We start from the raw sequence: 19,602 nt of genomic DNA, 5'->3' as shown, positions 1-19,602 counted from the left end.
AGCAAACCTCTAAATGATGTACATGAAAAGATGGCATTTCATTCTATACCTTCAAGATTCATAATTATTAAAGATGCATGTGACGAAAATGTATGACCACGAGCGTTCTTTAACTTTTTGCGTCAGCTGTCTCAGATCCATTCGTGATCTCCCTCTCTCCCTGTCTCTCTCTCTCTCTCTTTCCGTCTTCTGTTTTTTTATCCATTTTATTCATTGTCCTACTAACAATTTTTGTCATAAGTCATCAATGTTTTGCAAGGAATATATTTTCCTACTTATTCAGATAAGAAGTCATCACTTTGCCCCCCCCCCAACTTTTTTTTTTAACCCCGAAGTACGTAAGCGGCACTAAAAAGAAATAGATAGAGATCTTGAAGTGTGAGTGAGGTAAGGTTATGTGTTTGCACTGAAAACCCCCTTTTTTGTCAGCTGAAGAAAGGGGAAGAGGAGAGATGAGCTGAAGACCTTTTTTTTTTTCACTTGTTAGCTCATGAAACCCGGAAGTGCCTTCCCCCCCCCCCCCCCTTGAAAGCGCTCACTCGACGTACCTCCTTGCACAGTTGTGTCAAATTCGAAACTTTTCGAAGGTTCGAATGTAAATGATATATGAAACAAGAACTACCGTTTGCCCATGTATAGTTATATGGTATTGAATCCAGAAGACCAAGCACACAAGATGAATTTCGAATGTAATGATGTTTCTAGAAAACAAATTCCTGAATCTAAAATGTAACCTCCACGGCCTGTAATATAGTTCAATCTCTATCAGTGCATGTTGTATATAAGTGCCGCGAAACCGATTGCATGCAGTTAGATATTCCGAAGGCTCGTTAATTCGAAAATGAAAAAGAAAAATCGAAATTCCGAAGGTTTGTTATGTATTCACATCATCCTTTCAATTTGTATTTTTCGAATTATTGAACCTTGGGAATGACGATTTTTTTTCTTTTTTGGAATAACAAACCTTCGGAATAACGATACCTGTTTTTCATATTCAGCTTTTTTTCGGAATTACGATACTTCGGAATAACGCCCTAAACTTGTTTGGATTAACAAACTCTTCAGTAAATGGTTCAATTCTTATAGGAGTTTAGTGGTCTATGACCAGTTCAAGAAGTACCTCATTTGGCGTTATTTTTTGGTGTGTTCGTGTGTGTGTGTTTGTGTGTGTGTTTTGTTTTGTTTTGTTTTGTGGATTTCTTTTTTAGCAAATCTTAATGCTCGATGTTTCTATATGGGTATGACAAGTAATAATGAGTAATGGAGCTGATTAGAATAATGCAAGATAGCGATATTAACACAATCGCCATTTTTATCTCTAAAACCCTCTTCGAAATAAAATGTAATGTCTGCGGTGGAGAGTGACAGTGTGATAACTTTCTGAAATAAAGCAATTCAGCCTGTAGCTAATTCAGAACAAAAACATACACGTGCTATATTTCATTGCCAGTCACGAAGGGTTTAATTTCATCATGATATTTAAAGAATTAAAGCAATATCTGAATGTAAAAAATAAAGGCCTTTCTCAAAGAAAGTTTAAATATTTCAAAGTTCTGTCTGTCTCTTAAAATGACAGTCTTTGGGATATGCGCCAACGAAATAAGGATGGTCAACAGCTTTGACACTCCCAAATTTTTAAGGAAATATCTATTGCACCAACATAAAGATCACTGAATCTCTTGACGGAATCATCCATCCATATTGTGTGTGCCAATAAATTTTTGACATGAGGTAAAATAATAGGCCAATCATCCATGATGTGCTTTCCGAACTGTATTTCTTTAACACTTTGTGTGTATAAAGATTACCACGATGGAGATTATATTGATGTGGCATGATATCCCATATTTAGAGAACATTTTTGAAGAAAATAACGTAGATTTTGAAAGAATTATGGGGATTTAAGTTTGCCATTGCAGATTTGGTTGCCAGTCGTGATCTTGATCTTTGTAACGCTATCATTATTGGCATCACTGGACGGAAGATTGTCATTATTATTCTTCAAAGTCCCGTATTATACTACTACTTATATACATGTAAGTCTGAGTACAATATCAAAACTTTTAAAAGTTCAACGCCGAATTCTCTAGTTGATCATTAGCATAATATACATGCACGCATGTTTATCTAAAGTGCAAGTAGTCATTGGAAAGTTCGGTAATTTTCTTCTTTTGGTTGGGTGTATTATGCATTTTTGTCTCAACAACGAAATCGCATCGGTCAACTTACTTGCAACACTCTTTGGCATTAAAACAATGACCAGCAAAGAATGCTCGGCGACAAGGTGAGACGGGTGGTATGCAAAGATCGGTAAAGTGCTCCCCTCATAACGAACACGGTTGAAAAGATCGAGGTTAACATTGAGGTCCCAGAATTATGATCTATAGACCTATATCTTTGATTTTATAAGCTATATTTCTTTACATAATTCACTGTTCGGTTATCACGAAATTTTGATATAAAGAAAGAAACCCGCCAGTCCCGAGGACTTCGTTATAGGGGAATGCATGCACTTATAGTATACTCATTGTGGTAGATAAGAATGGAGCTATATCTCCTTGGTAAATAGCAAAGAACTGTATTGGACCTTAGATAAGGTCCATGGTGAAAGCAGTGAGATGGAGATAAATTATATAGTTCTAAATGGATAAGCAAGGAGGTACCTCCTTCTCTGCATGCTTTTTGCTCATCCACCTCTTTCCTGGTGATGTAAATGACGTTCTGCATGGCACATGGCACACAAATCAATGTATGTGTTTGAAGTTTCAGTTTCAGTAAGCTTTATTTCTCCATTTGTACGTAACAGAAGATAAGTATGACAATATCGAACATATTATTCACAAGTCATGAAAATATAAACAAAATGTCGCATTACAAATATATAATCATGTGAATTATAGATATCATTTCCGATCTTTAAGTGTACAGGTGGAGGAGACCGTTATCAATTATCAGCAAAACGCTTGACTTGGACAACGGCCTCTGCACATAACATGCCTTATAACAATTTTTTTAAAATTTAACTAAAGGAAGGAACGGAACAATTATACACACGTATAGAACAAAATATAGAGTAAATCTTTAAATTATTTTAACTGTCATTTAACGGAAAAGGACAACACAAGGTGGAATGTAAAAAGGCGAAAGAAGGACAGAACAAAATAAAATAAAATAAAACAAAGCCCGAGAATAAGGTACCCGAATAGGAAGATAGAGAGAAGAGAAGAAAAGCGATAAGATACAGTGTTCAGGAGTTGGGGACTATAAAACAAAAGCGTAATTTCTAATTCGAGTGGTACATTGCGAGAAGAATATGTTTATAAGATGATTTAAAACATTGTAAAGAAGAACTGCGTTTAAGGTCATCTTTCAATGAGTTCCATACATCTGGACCACGATGTCTTATAGAATTTTGAGCTACAATGAATTTAGGGTTTTCCAAAATGATAATCTGCTGCGGACGGTGTATAGGATATGAATGAATACTATAATTTGAAATATATATGTCTTTAAACAAATCAGGGAGCTGATTGTTATGTATATTTATACATAAATATTGCTGTTTGTATATCAGAATGGGAGTCTTTAAATCATAAAATAAAGATTCAGTGTGTGCTAAGTAGTGTGAACCGGTAATAAGTCTTACCTTACGTTTTTGAAATAACAATATCGACTTTATTTTGTTAACACCGCAATTCCCCCACACAGGTGGCCACCATGTGAATAAACTATAAGCATGAAACCAAGGGACCGACGACGTAAAATGCCACCCGAAGATATACCAAGGGATATACCTCGTGATTGATATCAGGCAATGGTCTTGCTTGTATGTCCAGTGAGCCACAACATCTGCGTTTATTGCATGCATGAGGCAGATGATGGGAGTATCCCCAAGGAGATGTCTTGTGTGATAATTAGGCTTACATGAGTTACCTCCTATTATAGGTATTCCTCTGTTATATTATAAGAGTGCAGTCTACCAGCGGGGCATGCTATCTATAGTCCACGCTTTCCGTCGTGAAAAATCTCACAATCTATTCCATGTTTAGGCCGATTTTGATTTATCAGAGCAAATCAATTAATGTCCCAACAAAAGAAAGCGGTTATTGAAATTGAGCATGAAATACGAAACGTGTTGGAATGAAAATGGGAATGAGATATGAATTTTTGTATTTTGTATTTTTATTTTATTTATTTATTTATTTTTTTTTACTGAGCAGCGGCTGTCTAGATGCAATCACATTAATGAATGAGATTATATTTATACGATGTCCTCTCAACATCAATAGGTTTGGTATAGTTGGATACGATTTTGTGTCTTCGGTCAATAATTCAGCAGCTATTGGCCTTCCTTCTGAATATGGGGCTATACATGCTCTTAAAAGTCTCCCTTACTATTACTATGTATTGGATTTTAAAAATCAATTATTTTCTATAGCGTTTCTATTTTTCAAGTCAGATGTTAACATGTATAAAGGTTCGCATGAATGTCGTGAACGCCGTATAATCGTCCAAAGATACTACATGCACGTTCCATCACTTTAACCGTATAGGCCCTAATACTGATTCTTACATGTTTGTGCTCTATACGTTAGACAACTTATAGTTGGTACCTATACCGTACGTCACTGAGGTATCAGTACACTGGAGCGACAGTAAAATTATAAGTAACAGCATAAGATTATGTAGTTTGTGTAATCTGTTGGTTTATGCAGCAGAACAAAATGTTGATTATACAGAATATGATAATCATAATCGCAATGGCTAAATGGCGGTATAATCATAAGTTTGTGGTTGTTTATCCTATTATTTTGTGTTTATAATGCAATCAACCACGTCACCAAAATTAGTAGTGTGTATATTGAAGTAATTAAAAGCAGTTGTAGGTCTATAAACATTCAACAGATCGATTAATCGCTGCTGTATACGCTATACGTAAAGTACATCCAGTATAATATTGTACCGATGTCCCAAAAAGATTACAACGATATCTCCCGCAACGATCTAGAGCTCTTTGAAATAGTGAATCAATCCAATACTAGTATACAATTTAACGGTATGAAACTACATTGTACAGTTGTGTAACTCATTGCCCACATCTTCAGTAGACCCCATTATAAAAAGATTTGCTTCATTGGTCAAGGAGAAATTAGCAATATTATTTTTGTGGAGCATGCATGTCAGAAGTCTCTTCCCTCCAAGTTCTGTCCACTGTGTTCACACAATTTCCAAGAGCACCCAAGTGCTAAACTTGGACTCATGACATGCTTTACAAAAATCCACATTTTTCTGTGACCGCTGTATATCACCGAATTGAATGGGGTTTTCTGCAAATATAGAGCTAAGACATTATTTTAAGATTCTGAGGTAGCATTTAGACGGTTTAATCATATTGAACGATGGATTATCATTCTATCAGCAAAAAATGATAAATAATATATATAAATATATATATATTATATATATATTATAAATGAATAAATAAATGTATATATATATATATATATATATATATATATATATATATATATATAAACATGGTGCGAATTCATGTATTAGCTCCAATATACACTGATGGACAGCAAAAGAAAGTATACCCACTTCTGTCAAAGGCCGAACACAAAAATTCACCCCTATAGAAATAAACAATTTTGTACACAGGACTCTAGTGTGCTACAATGCCCCTTACTAATCACAATGCACATAAGCAGGTGAATGTCTTCATAACAATGAAGAACTTGACATGCACAGCATCTTGGTCACTGAATCAAAAGTCACAAAATGTAACAGAATGAGCCTTGTTTACAAGCCTTACAAGCCTTACAAGACGTGGCATAATCTTCCTGATGAAAGCTTGCTTAGACCAGAGTAAATTAATGTCCAGTCTAAAGAGAAATTAGCATAATTAGGAAGGATAGCATCCTTAGATACAGAATACACTCATTAACATCATTTTGACAAAACAGGTGTTCACTTTGACATATTGGTTGTTTAAAGTGTTGTCCATTCAGTGGCCATTTAGGCGTGGTGGAAAGTGCTTTTGTGTGGGACTTTTGATTTAGTGACCAACAATGCTGGGCATGTCAAGTTCCTCTTTGTTGAAGACATTCACTTGCTTATGTGCATGTGATTAGGGTAAGGGGCATTGTAGCAAACCTGTGTACAAAAATTGTTTATTTCTAGTCGGTTGAATTTTTGTGTGCGGCCTTTGACAGAAGTGGGTACTTTCTTTTGCTGTCCAGTGTATATATGTAGTATATATAATATATGTATGTACATATATTATATATATATATATATACATATATACAACATCAAGAGTAAAATCAGTCGTATAAACACCGCAGAAGCCCAAAAAAAAAAATGGACTGACGTTTCGGTCAAAGACCTTTATCAAAGTAAGTCTGGACACAAACAATTTGATGCTATCAAATTGTTTGTGTTCAGACTTACTTTGATAAAGGTCTTTGACCGAAACGTCAGTCCATTTTTTTTTTCGCTCCAGCTGAGTCCTGCGGTGTTTATACGACTGATTTTACTCTTGATATCTATTTACTACACACCGACGCAGAACTTTCATATTTTGATGCATATACATATATCATATATATATATATATATATATATATATATATATTAGTAACAGACGATTGATTATAGCTGTTATATGAGCATGTCCACTGTTGGTAATTAGGCCTATACATTTTTACTCCAGTGTTAAATTACGGCGACACGGGGTCAATTTCTTCCTTCTTATCACGAATGGGGGAGAATATCATGTGATATATCACGTACATTGTATATCTTTTCCCCCCGAAGTTAGAATTAGGGTTCATATTACAAAATGACTAATGTGGTCAACTTTGGATTTTCGACATGAACTACAATAATATAGGTCTAGGACCTATGTCCGTAAGCCGGAAGACAAGTAAAGATCTGTTGCAAGTAGCAGTTGAGGTCATGTACGATTATCTTGTCATCTTTGAGCGATATCACTCCCCAAACTCCCTGCTCACTGACGCGTTGCTGATACATGTACTAAGTACTGTACTAGTACTTTACATGCTTGTAGCCATGGTGCCTTGGCCTTGTGGCAGTCATTTTCTGTCCGTTACAAATTTACTCAGCGGAGATGTTTAGGTGCAAGTTGCCATAGGGGCGGCAAATATTGACCAATCAGAGTGTACATAGCTTTTCAGGCGATGCCTTAGTAGCGCCGGCATATCTGATTGGTTCATACTCTTCCAGCGTATCAGGGACCAGCGCAGAAAGTTCATATCATTTTATGATAGGATTATGTTTTCTTTCTTCATTATGACTATTCTCAGATATAAAAACCCATTATTTAATCATGAGAATCTTAATTTATTCTTATTTATTGCTTTTGTGAAGTTCAACACTGAATTATACTTGTTTTATTTCATATTTTGCATACATTTTCTTTTACTGTTGAGATATCCCTGGGTTATTATGCAGAACCGTTGCCATGCGGATGAATATCGATCGTGTGCGAGCGGGCGGGCATGCTTATGCACACACGATGCTTTTAATTCGAAACGAAAGTACCGCACTAGTGAAGTTCATCGCTTGCGAGAAAGACGCCACGAAGACGACTTCTCTGTAATTCCAATAACTTATCATACTGTAACAAATCAATATGCGTGAAATTGTGCACATCCAAGCTGGTCAGTGTGGTAACCAGATTGGTGCCAAGGTAAGCTTGATTTACGTTGTTTTTTATTTTATTTACACTGATTGTCAACGTTATCGCTGGGCCTGATAATGCTGCTCTTCAAGTTCATCTCTACCGACCGATAGGCCCTACGTAACGTTACACATTTCGTTATCTATCGTGACAGTGTTGAGATTTTCTTCTTGGGCTTGGCATTGAGTCTAACGCGGAAACTTTTAGGGGGCCTAGTCTACCCCAATTTTATTTCTTACCCTAATAAATCACATGTAAATTAACAGCATTAAAAATGAAGTAGTCAATTCCTAACGTTTACTTACTTGTATAGCCTACTTCACTGCATCAGTGCATGCCTCACTTGCTACATTGAAAAATGAGACCGTGCCAAGTTGTATGGTCCTAATACAAGGTCCTGTTAACTTGTTACTAACATTAGGCTTACCGGTGAGAAATGTGTGAGGAACTTAAACTTGCAAAGGGTGTGTAACGTTAACATCAACAGTTACCATGGTTACAGTTCTGGTAGAGGTGAGGATTTAGCTTTTAACGTTTTGCGAGAGTGGAGATGTCAAAGAGCATGCAATTCAAACAGTTAAAGGGATCGTACAGTTTTGGTTGAGACCCGATTTTGGGTTTCTAATATTTTGGGTGAAATAATGAGAAACCTAGTCTTATGAAATATCAACCAGTCAACTTTTTTATACTGTCCCTTTAATGTTAGAAATCGTGGTCATTTGTCTGATGATGTCTTGCTCTGAGCCCCTGGACGAGTACCAGGTAATGAGTTCTCCCTCTTCAGTTTGAGCCCCCTGCATGATTTGGCTTCAACTACCGGCATATAAGTAGACCTCCAAGTAGACTGTTCTAGTCTAAGTTCTACGCAACTGCAAAATGAAAAAAAAAAAAAATAGGGATAGAGTCTCGTAACACTTTTCTTTTCCATTGTTACTTGTCCAGTTCTGGGAAGTCATTTCCGACGAGCATGGCATCGACCCCACTGGCACCTACCATGGCGACTCCGACCTGCAGCTGGAGAGGATCAATGTCTACTACAACGAGGCAACTGGAGGCAAATATGTGCCCCGTGCTGTTCTCGTCGATCTTGAGCCCGGCACAATGGACTCTGTGCGATCTGGACCATTTGGGCAGATCTTCAGACCAGACAACTTCGTCTTTGGGCAGAGTGGTGCTGGAAACAACTGGGCCAAGGGTCACTACACAGAAGGTGCTGAACTGGTAGATTCCGTCCTCGATGTTGTGCGCAAGGAAGCAGAGAGCTGTGACTGCCTTCAGGTAAGCAATTGATAATAAGAGTCAAGTCTGATCTTTATAAATAGAAGTGATACCTTTTTTTCCCCTTGTTTCTTTTTTTCCTTGGGCAGCTTACTTTCTTGGAAGTTGCAACTTATTGTCTTGATAATCTAGATCTACTGACGTACTGTCAGTATACTTTTTCTGGCTAGTAACCAACTGAAATTGTCTTATGACTTGTGAAAGCATTATTTCATTCATTTTTGTGTGCATATGTTAATTTTAGAGCAAAAATCAGTTTCTGCAGGTACCTCCCCTTAGTCTTTTCATTAAGGCATTTTGTTTCCTTTTTCATGTGTGTGAATTCAGAAGTTAAATTATCTAATCATGTAAAGCATTCCCAAGTATCCACTTAGTTAAACTTTCTGTGGTCTTTCTAATTTTACTGCAGATCAGCGACATTTTATTTTTTCCCCTAGTGAAGAGTGATCATGTAAATTGTGACACAACACTGAAGGTATCTGAGAAGTGACATGGAGCTTTCTTTCCTCCAATCAAATTGCAGGGCTTCCAGCTGACGCATTCTCTTGGTGGTGGAACTGGCTCCGGAATGGGAACCCTCCTCATCAGCAAGATCCGTGAAGAGTACCCAGACCGCATCATGAACACATTCAGCGTTGTGCCATCACCCAAAGTATCGGACACTGTTGTTGAGCCATACAATGCTACTCTTTCCGTCCATCAGCTGGTTGAAAACACAGATGAGACCTACTGTATTGACAATGAAGCCCTGTACGACATCTGCTTCCGTACCCTCAAGCTGACCACCCCAACCTATGGCGATCTCAACCATCTTGTGTCTGCCACCATGAGTGGAGTCACCACCTGCCTCAGGTTCCCTGGCCAGCTCAATGCTGATCTGCGTAAACTGGCTGTCAACATGGTTCCCTTCCCCCGTCTTCACTTCTTCATGCCTGGCTTTGCCCCGCTTACCAGCCGTGGCAGCCAGCAGTACCGTGCCCTGACCGTCCCAGAGCTGACCCAGCAGATGTTCGATGCCAAGAACATGATGGCAGCCTGCGATCCCCGTCACGGCCGCTACCTCACCGTTGCTGCCATCTTCCGTGGCCGCATGTCCATGAAGGAGGTTGACGAGCAGATGCTCAATGTCCAGAACAAGAACAGCAGCTACTTCGTCGAATGGATCCCCAACAACGTCAAGACCGCAGTCTGTGACATCCCACCACGTGGTCTCAAGATGTCTGCCACTTTCATCGGCAACAGCACAGCCATCCAGGAGCTCTTCAAGCGCATCTCCGAGCAGTTCACCGCCATGTTCAGGCGAAAGGCTTTCCTCCACTGGTACACTGGTGAGGGCATGGACGAGATGGAGTTCACAGAGGCTGAGAGCAACATGAATGACTTGGTGTCTGAGTACCAGCAGTACCAGGATGCCACCGCTGAGGAGGAGGGAGAGTTTGATGAGGAGGAGGAAGGCGATGAGGAGGCTGCTTAATTTATGAGACACGAACTCTGGATGCCTTCTATGTCATTGGACAGTAACAAAGCCCCATTTCTGGACAGCAGACTGCTGCTACACACTCACCTTTATTTATCAGACAACTGGAATGCCTAATGAAAATCTCCTAAGCCAAATTCTGTTTATTTTGACAAACTTGATCAAAATCTCATTCCACTGGATAAGCAGTTATTCGTGACATGCCACATCTGGCGACCCAAATTGTTCAAGTACAATATATTGAGCTTCAGCTTTCAACCAAAAAATCATGATTTCAACTTGGCCTTCCATTGAAGGATAGCTCCACCACTTTCACTTTCAACGATACTTTTCAAGCAGGCCAGCCAAAGAGTTTTTATTTAGAAACGATTATGCTACATATTTGAATAATGTGATTTATTACATTTTTGGTTCAAAACAAATGTTTGGCAAGTGATTAACTTGTTCAAATCTCACCTGGAATTTGGTTCAAAATTTCATAGAATTACAGTGAAATAGAATATATTTTACAACAATCTTAAGACTTCCAAGTGCCCACTTTTCAGTTCTATGTGTGTCTATTTTGAGAGTGATAGTTGAGTGAAGTGTTGTAATGTGTAGTTTGTGAGAAGAAAAAAAAATGTATCCATGTCTTTAGTTGCGTAATACCCATTTATGATGTGGTGTGAATAACTGAATGGAGTGTGTACTGTTTAGAGATGGCAAGTGAATGGGATGCGTAATGGTTTTGTCACTTCCAGAAACAAACTTTATCTGAAGACAGTTTCAGTATTTTGTTGAGTTGTCAGTTGTGATCATGACACAAATGCACCGTATTTGATGTTAAAACTAAGTTCAAGGATGTTAGTAAATTTTGTTATTGGGAATAGTGTGACAATTTTAAACTGATAAAAGATCTGTCCCTTTATTACAGATGTTACATGTTGAGAGATGCTCTTGGCATAATACACATGCACATCCATCCACAAAGATTGATCAACATTTGTACACTGACAAAGCTTGTTAGCCTTATACATTTGTATGTACCAAGACCTATCCAGAAAGGTGTGCTCAGTGTTCTATTTTGACTTCATTGTGTGCATGTTTGTGTTGGTTGTATGTGTGTGTGTGTGTGTGGTGGGAAGCAAAAAAAGTATTTACACCAAACTTGCACATTTTGCACATACATGTACAATGATTGTGTAAACTTTCCGCATTTCCATCTGAACAAAAAAGTTTACATGCCTGGATGCTTGTAAAGTACATGTACAGAATGCACAGGTAGTTTCTCATCACAGCTGTGTACACATCAGTTTTTTTCCCCAAAAAATTGGATCTACATTACCTACTACAAAATCGCTAAAAGTACATGCATCTTCCTCGCCACCTTGAACTTTGGGTTGTGCGTAATTTCTTGTACATGGTATGTAGTTTTTTTGCTGTATGAGCGAGCACAAATGACATGCATTGTAGCCCTTACGATGTCTGTACATGTTTACATGTATACATGTACTAAATCACAGAGAATAGGAATTTTATGACATTTGTGCTCATTTCGGATTTTACGTAATTGAAGTTGCTCAAAAAGTTTTAACTGAAGAAAATTACATATGGTTATTCTATATGAGAATAAACTGGCACATTTTATTCTAATCAAAAAATATTGTTAAAATCAGATGGATTTGAGGGCTCCCCAAGTGGCCTTTGGGTTTCCATTTTCAAATGTACGTTGATTATCGGGTACATGACACACATGGTTATCCCAACTTTGATGAACATGGGGGTCATAATCTCGAACACGAAGTTAAAGAGAAAATCGCCCCTAAGAATAAGTAAAAGGAAGAGAGGAAAAAATTCCTATAGAGCGTTCCAAAAATGGCCCAAAAAGGGTAAAAAGTAAGGAAAATACAATGTATGACATTTTGAAATTTCACATTTTTCGGAAAACATTAATACAATGTATTATGAAATACGGAAAAATGATCTTTTTTTTTTTTTTTTTTTTTTTTTAGCTAACCAGCACAGATAAAAGCATATTCAAACACCAAAATATCTGTATATCAAAAGTAACATTTGTTTGTTTCGTTGGGTTTGTGTGTGTGTGTCTGTGTGTGTGTGTGTGTGTGTGTGTGGGGGGGGGGGGGGTTAGCAAGTTATATATTTATTCACCTGAACTGAGATTTTTTTTTCGGTCGGGCATGACATCAAACTTACTAATTTGAATATTCATGACGACTGGTCAATAAGTATTTTCCGAAAATTTTTGAAATTTCAGAATGTCATAACTTCCTTATTTCTTCCTCGATTTAGATCATACAGTATTTGCACTGTTCTGCAGGGACTTTCTGTTCCTTTCTTATGAAATTAACAATATTTTGGAGTAGATTTCTTCTTAGAATATTGTTGAATATACAAAATGTGAACAATATTTTTATCTATTTATCGTTTCAAGAGTAAACCGTCTACAATATGGTATATTGAGAAATTTAAACAATTATATTGTTATGTTAGTGGCTATATTGCCAAATTTATTTATGGCAGGATGTTTTGTGATACATAACTGAACTACAATATACTTATGCATCACAATATATGTATGTGATAAATCGAGCATTTTTTTAAAACTTATCCCTGCTCCAAATGGTAAACAGTGGCTTTAAGAACAATAACTACCTTCATATGAAGACAATAATAACACAAAATGATAGAAACATGCACACTGGGCTGCTTTTACAGCATGTCTGTAACATCAAGAAGTTCTGCGATAGTTCCTTGATAAGATAATTATGGATATGGTCTGTCTATCATGCATTATGTACTTACAGGGTAGTATAAAAACTGAGAAGGCCGTGATAGCATGAGCTCAGGATGTATAATTGCAAGTGTCCAAAAATTATGGAACATCGTTATTTGTCCTCGTTCAATATACTCTCACTCATTCTCACTCATGCCTGCTGATATCAAGATAAAAAATAGGAAGGATGCGCTTGCCAACCCACAGGAGCATATTGTGCCCTCTTCAGGAACATTTACGCTGTATGCATGTAAAGTGCACATCTTCATGTGGGACATGATATACACTGTACTCTTGCAGTTGTATTCAATACTCCCCTTGCCTCGTTACCCCCCCCCCCCCCCCCCCCCACGAGCGCTTCGCAACAAACAAACAAAACAAGAGCATAAAAGTTTCAGACACTTTTACCAAGGAGGTGGTACCTGTGCCTGTACCATCCTCGCCTTTTACCTCCTTGGTATAACTACCAGGATTTTATGTCGCGGTAAATTACAAATGCAACTTGACCAAACTCTTCGATTAAATATACAAAAGTTAGAATGTGTTTATGAAAAATAGAATGATTATTCTATAGATCAGTGCAAGGTAAGCTGTACGTCCATGGCATTTTGGATCGACCTTTGAATTACAGCGGTGAATTTCTTACGACGAAGTTAAAAAAACATAAACGCAAAGGAACAGTACCAGATCCTTCGCTGCAGGCAATAGGCAATATTAGAGATTGAAGCGTACTAGTATATTATGAGCATTTGATATTGGAACACAGATAAACGCGGATATAAAGGTCGACGTGTAAATTACATTAAGCCATTTCGACCTTCTGGCATCGGCACGTACCGAGAGGATTAGTTGCACCAACGAACTCGCTACTCGCACCATGGCAACGCCTCACTTGTTTCAAACAGTAGATGGCGCATGTCATCAAAACTACATTATTTACTGTAACCGAGTTGCAAAGAGATTTTCCCCAGAGGAGAAAAATCTCTTTATGCCGAGTTGGCCCAAAAAGATTTTCCCCAGTGTGGTGGGAAGGAGAAAATCTCTTTGAGTTGGCCAGACTGTTTTGTACGAGTACGGCACTGCTATTTCAGGCAATTGTCTTCCACTTTTTCGTACGGCATTCACGAAATTACAATAGAGCCACTGTAATATGTGGAATGGAATATAAAGTGCATGAAGACGACTGAATTTTTCTCTGATTCTGTATTTTAAGCGTAAGTGTCGAAGAGGTGTATTCCTTGCCGAGTTCTGGCATCGTTTGTATCAGAAAGTGTAGTGTATTCTTTTTAAGTTTCTGCTGACCAATTAAAAAACTTTTAATCCGTCACGACCATGCTCCCATCTGTAAATGTGTTCCCACTTTCCCCTAAACAAACAAACAAACAAACAAACAAACAAACAAATATTACTCCCGGATGCCTTTAAGGTTTTCACGCACGGCTTTCATCAAATTAAATACATATACAGTAACCGCACAAATCGAGTTCTTATGTCGTTTTATCATTTGGTTAGTACTTTATTGTATTTCACTGCCTGCTAAATCCCAGGCTACACAGCAATAGTGCTTCTATTTATAACAGGCTGTTGCATTGACTTTGACCGGCCTATACTTAACCCATGTACTATATATCCAGTATAGTGCATATATCCAAGGTCTTCAGGCATTATCAGTGGCGAAGACAATAGCTAGTTGCGTCGGAGAACTCCCACTCAACCCCACCCCACAAAAAAAAAAAAAAAAAAAAATCAATTTTTGTTTGCTCATGTCAACGCTCATAATATTTCGAGCCTTGTTGAGTATTGTGATCGTGTAGATAACATTGGACATTTTACTAGTTTAATCTGAATTAACGATAATGCCGAAACGATCAGCATACATTTGTAATCAATTTGTGGCATTTATGTAACAGAAAAACGTTTTGTTGATAAGTCATAAGTTACAGTAGTGCATACTTTCGATGATACAGATCGGAACTGACCCAAACTTCAGATTAGAATAATAAAAAATCATAATAGTATAGCAAAAAGTACAAAAAATAGAGTCAAAAGGAGCCTGTGCTTTCGATCCTCGCAGAATCGTCGTCAGATGCAAAATGACAGAAAAATATAATGTAGCTTGCAGGCATCGTAATGTGCACCTCAAAATTACATAAAAATTTGGGGGCAAACGTCGAAATGCAGTTTGTATGTCAAGTGATACCAGATTAAACAAGAAAGTTATCATCGCCTCCCATTCAACCCTCCTCCCCCCCCCCCCCCCCCGAAAAAAAAAAAATCATACAAAAGTAACACAGAGGGGATTATTAGCGTTTAAATGTAATCAACGGGTAACGTGGGCCAATCAATCCCGCCCGGCCCCATCGAGCCAGCACAGTGCACCTTGCACTAGTGGTGGAGCGTCTCCAAGACTAACAACCTTCTTAGCAACCTAACAAGGTTCACAGGTTCCTAGAAGACGTCACAATAAGTGCGCTCTGAGCGTGCGCGCGATAGTCTTATTACTATGGAGTCAAAACATTTCACTGTTTGTTGTCCTTGGTGACCAGCTGTGAAGGGCGTGCGTACAAAAAGGACGTGTAAACTCGAAGAGCTTTCAAATTCCATTAACTCCACACCACGACGTGAGCTTGCAGCTATTTACCTGCACAACTTTTTACCTCGATTTCTTCACTCGAATTTGACAACTCTACCTCAACATGCGTGAAATCGTTCACATCCAAGCTGGACAGTGCGGTAACCAGATCGGTGCCAAGGTAAATTAATGTTCCATGATCTAACTTGTGTTGCTGTGTGAGTGTTTAAATTATAGCGTTTCAATAGTGTTAAAGTTAGACGAAATTTACGAGATTTCCATTCCAATGCCAATGCAGTGGCAATTAACAATAACAGTTAACATGTTAAACGTTTTTAGATGTCTAACTTCAACAGGTTTTAACAAACATACATTTACATACAAACTTATATTTAAATGTTTCTACAGCATACCCTGATGGTCCAGCTAAAATCAACTAACTGTAACGGTTAGACTCTAGATAAACAGCTGCGAGCTGTTATACAGGGGCAGATCCAGGAATTCTGTAAAGAGGGGGCGCGTTTACAAAATTAAAGGGGGGCGCACGCACCCCTTCCCCATTTTTTCCTTTTTATTTCTTTTGTTTCAACAAAAAATAAAGGGGGGCATGCACCGGTTGCAGTCCTCCCTGGATTAGAGGGTATTCATTTCTCTTTTGCAAAATTCCGGTATGAAATTTCTGTGAAATTCAAATGGACAGTAAGAAATAGACATTTTTTATAGGGCCTAACATTAACGTTACAATGTATTTTTTATTGCAGAAGGACGGGCTGAGTCAATAAGAAATGTAACATGGTTAGAACTCTACGTTATCTTTATTATATGTTTAATCTAACTTTAGATTTTAGCTAGCTCTAACCCGTTAACCAGCGTTATGCTTGTTCCCTCGATCTCTAACGTTATAGCCTACTCTAATGTAGAAGTGGAACCTGATGAGTGATCAATCAATGTTTTCATGTTAATGGTTGATTTTTACAGTTCTGGGAAGTTATCTCAGATGAGCATGGCATCGACCCCACCGGCACCTACCATGGCGACTCTGACTTGCAGCTGGAGAGGATCAATGTCTACTACAACGAGGCAACTGGAGGCAAATATGTGCCCCGTGCTGTTCTCGTCGATCTTGAGCCCGGCACAATGGACTCTGTGCGATCTGGACCATTTGGGCAGATCTTCAGACCAGACAACTTCGTCTTCGGGCAGAGTGGTGCTGGAAACAACTGGGCCAAGGGTCACTACACAGAAGGTGCTGAACTGGTAGATTCCGTCCTCGATGTTGTACGCAAAGAAGCAGAGAGCTGTGACTGTCTTCAGGTAAGCAATCTTTCTCTTTCTTTTATTTATTTTTTTCATAAACACACTGTACTGTAGCCCATTTACAACATAGCGTTTTGTATTTTATACTGTTCATTAAATATCAATTGATGGATATTTTCTGTTGGCCTCTACTACTAGACACCAGAAGACTTCATTTCAGGCAATAGGTTTTGCACAGTACGATTTTTTTCTCTTTTCCCTATGTCTTTCTCTTGTAGTGTGTGTGTAATTTTCCAGTGCATGCAAACCATTCCAAAGTAGGTTTTAACAGTCTAATTTTAGTTCTGATCACTGATATTCCCACTGAAGTAAACACATGTTTGTTATGACATAATACTAAAGATAGTCGAGCAATAACATTAAACTTCTATTCCTCCAATCAAATTGCAGGGCTTCCAGCTTGACACATTCTCTTGGTGGTGGAACTGGCTCCGGAATGGGAACCCTCCTCATCAGCAAGATCCGTGAAGAGTACCCAGACCGCATCATGAACACATTCAGCGTTGTGCCATCACCCAAAGTATCGGACACTGTTGTTGAGCCATACAATGCTACTCTTTCCGTCCATCAGCTGGTTGAAAACACAGACGAGACCTACTGCATCGACAATGAAGCCCTGTACGACATCTGCTTCCGTACCCTCAAGCTGACCACCCCAACCTATGGCGATCTCAACCATCTTGTGTCTGCCACCATGAGTGGAGTCACCACCTGCCTCAGGTTCCCTGGCCAGCTCAATGCTGATCTGCGTAAACTGGCTGTCAACATGGTTCCCTTCCCCCGTCTTCACTTCTTCATGCCTGGCTTTGCCCCGCTTACCAGCCGTGGCAGCCAGCAGTACCGTGCCCTGACCGTCCCAGAGCTGACCCAGCAGATGTTCGATGCCAAGAACATGATGGCAGCCTGCGATCCCCGTCACGGCCGCTACCTCACCGTTGCTGCCATCTTCCGTGGCCGCATGTCCATGAAGGAGGTTGACGAGCAGATGCTCAATGTCCAGAACAAGAACAGCAGCTACTTCGTCGAATGGATCCCCAACAACGTCAAGACCGCAGTCTGTGACATCCCACCACGTGGCCTCAAGATGTCTGCCACTTTCATCGGCAACAGCACCGCCATCCAGGAGCTCTTCAAGCGCATCTCCGAGCAGTTCACCGCCATGTTCAGGCGAAAGGCTTTCCTCCACTGGTACACTGGTGAGGGCATGGACGAGATGGAGTTCACAGAGGCTGAGAGCAACATGAATGACTTGGTGTCTGAGTACCAGCAGTACCAGGATGCCACTGCTGAGGAGGAGGGAGAGTTCGACGAGGAGGAGGAAGGCGATGAGGAGGCTGCATAAATTAACTTTTCACATCAGGCAGAACTGAAATAAAAGATCTATGCAGTTGAGCTGCAGAGTAAATTTCTTTGCAACACACATACAGTGGACTCCCGTTATAAAGAAGTCCTTCAGGACCGGAAATTTTCTTTCGTTACATTGAAATTTCGTTATAACGGAACAGATAAACAATAAAAATACATAAACCTGAAAATGTTGCGGCCTAAATTTTTCCTTCGTTGTAACCGGAATTTCGTTATAACTGTGTTTATTATAACGGGAGTGCACTGTGCAACAAGAGCTTCATTTCGAAACAACAAACTGAAAACACAAGTCATTTTCTGCAAATCATACATAACTCCGGAATTTCCTCATCATTTAGATTAATGAATGGAATTTTACTCTTATCAATGGATAGTCATTGTATTGTCGCTAGTATTGGATGCATGGAATTTCACTGGATGGAATTGAATTTGCAATAAAATCATTATGCAAAAGTAGAATTCGAGTCTCAGTGTGTTTAGTCTGGTAGTTATTCTGGTGCTTTAATTGTGTGTTGTAGAGTTGTGACAAAATCAAAATTTGAGTAGGGAAACACATACAACTAATGTGCTGTGACTGTGAAATCTGTGCTATGAGATGTGGTGAATGATGGTATATTTGTAATTTTTACACCTGTAAGTGACGTTCCACATCTTGCAACCTTCACCATTACAGCAACATGCAAACTACGTTTTGTGCGTGTGTTTTTGTGTGCTTCCTTCACATGTGCATGCATGCATACAGTATATGTGTGAGTCTATGAGCATCTACGTGCTTTTATGTAGAAGTGTGGAAACTTAACATGTGAATAAGAAAGTCAACTGTCTCACATGCTTAACAAAATTCAACAATGAATCCAATCATTCATAGATGAACATGAGAAGACATATTTTAACAGACCTCATACCACAGTTCATTCCTGATGTACAGTATTGCCACAATGTACCAAGAGGTTGAAGTGTTTCTCGATAATAAAACCATATTGCCAAACTAAGCATGAAATCACATATTACATTTTCTTTGAAGAAGGCTGTGCATACTAAAAGGGAATTGCAAGGTTACATATAAGGAACAACGCAAAATAAAGAATGCTCCAGAAACAAATCTTGCTTTCATA

The 19,602-nt window shown here is 38.7% G+C and overlaps 2 protein-coding genes across 2 annotated transcripts; both read left to right on the top strand.

The window, feature by feature from the left end:
* Positions 1 to 7,569: 7,569 nt before the first annotated feature.
* On the top strand, positions 7,570 to 10,975 carry LOC139726947 (tubulin beta chain). Its single transcript, XM_071637935.1, has 3 exons — positions 7,570 to 7,714; positions 8,648 to 8,983; positions 9,507 to 10,975. Exons 1-3 carry the CDS (start codon positions 7,658 to 7,660, stop codon positions 10,455 to 10,457), a joined length of 1,344 nt encoding a protein of 447 aa, XP_071494036.1. The 5' UTR covers positions 7,570 to 7,657; the 3' UTR covers positions 10,458 to 10,975.
* Positions 10,976 to 15,849: 4,874 nt separating this feature from the next.
* LOC139726946 (tubulin beta chain-like) lies at positions 15,850 to 18,818 on the top strand. The gene is given in 4 exon segments (XM_071637934.1): positions 15,850 to 15,986; positions 16,784 to 17,119; positions 17,513 to 17,521; positions 17,523 to 18,818. Coding segments are annotated over 4 exon segments (1,344 nt in total). The 5' UTR covers positions 15,850 to 15,929; the 3' UTR covers positions 18,465 to 18,818.
* The last annotated feature ends 784 nt before the right edge of the window (positions 18,819 to 19,602 follow it).

Source organism: Diadema antillarum, unplaced genomic scaffold (assembly GCF_040938485.1).
Source record: "Diadema antillarum isolate AM-2024a unplaced genomic scaffold, OU_Dant_1.0 seq00000105_RagTag, whole genome shotgun sequence".
NCBI lineage: Eukaryota > Metazoa > Echinodermata > Echinoidea > Diadematoida > Diadematidae > Diadema > Diadema antillarum.
Note: the sequence above shows the minus strand (reverse complement) of the source record. Positions and strands in the feature narration are given on the sequence as shown.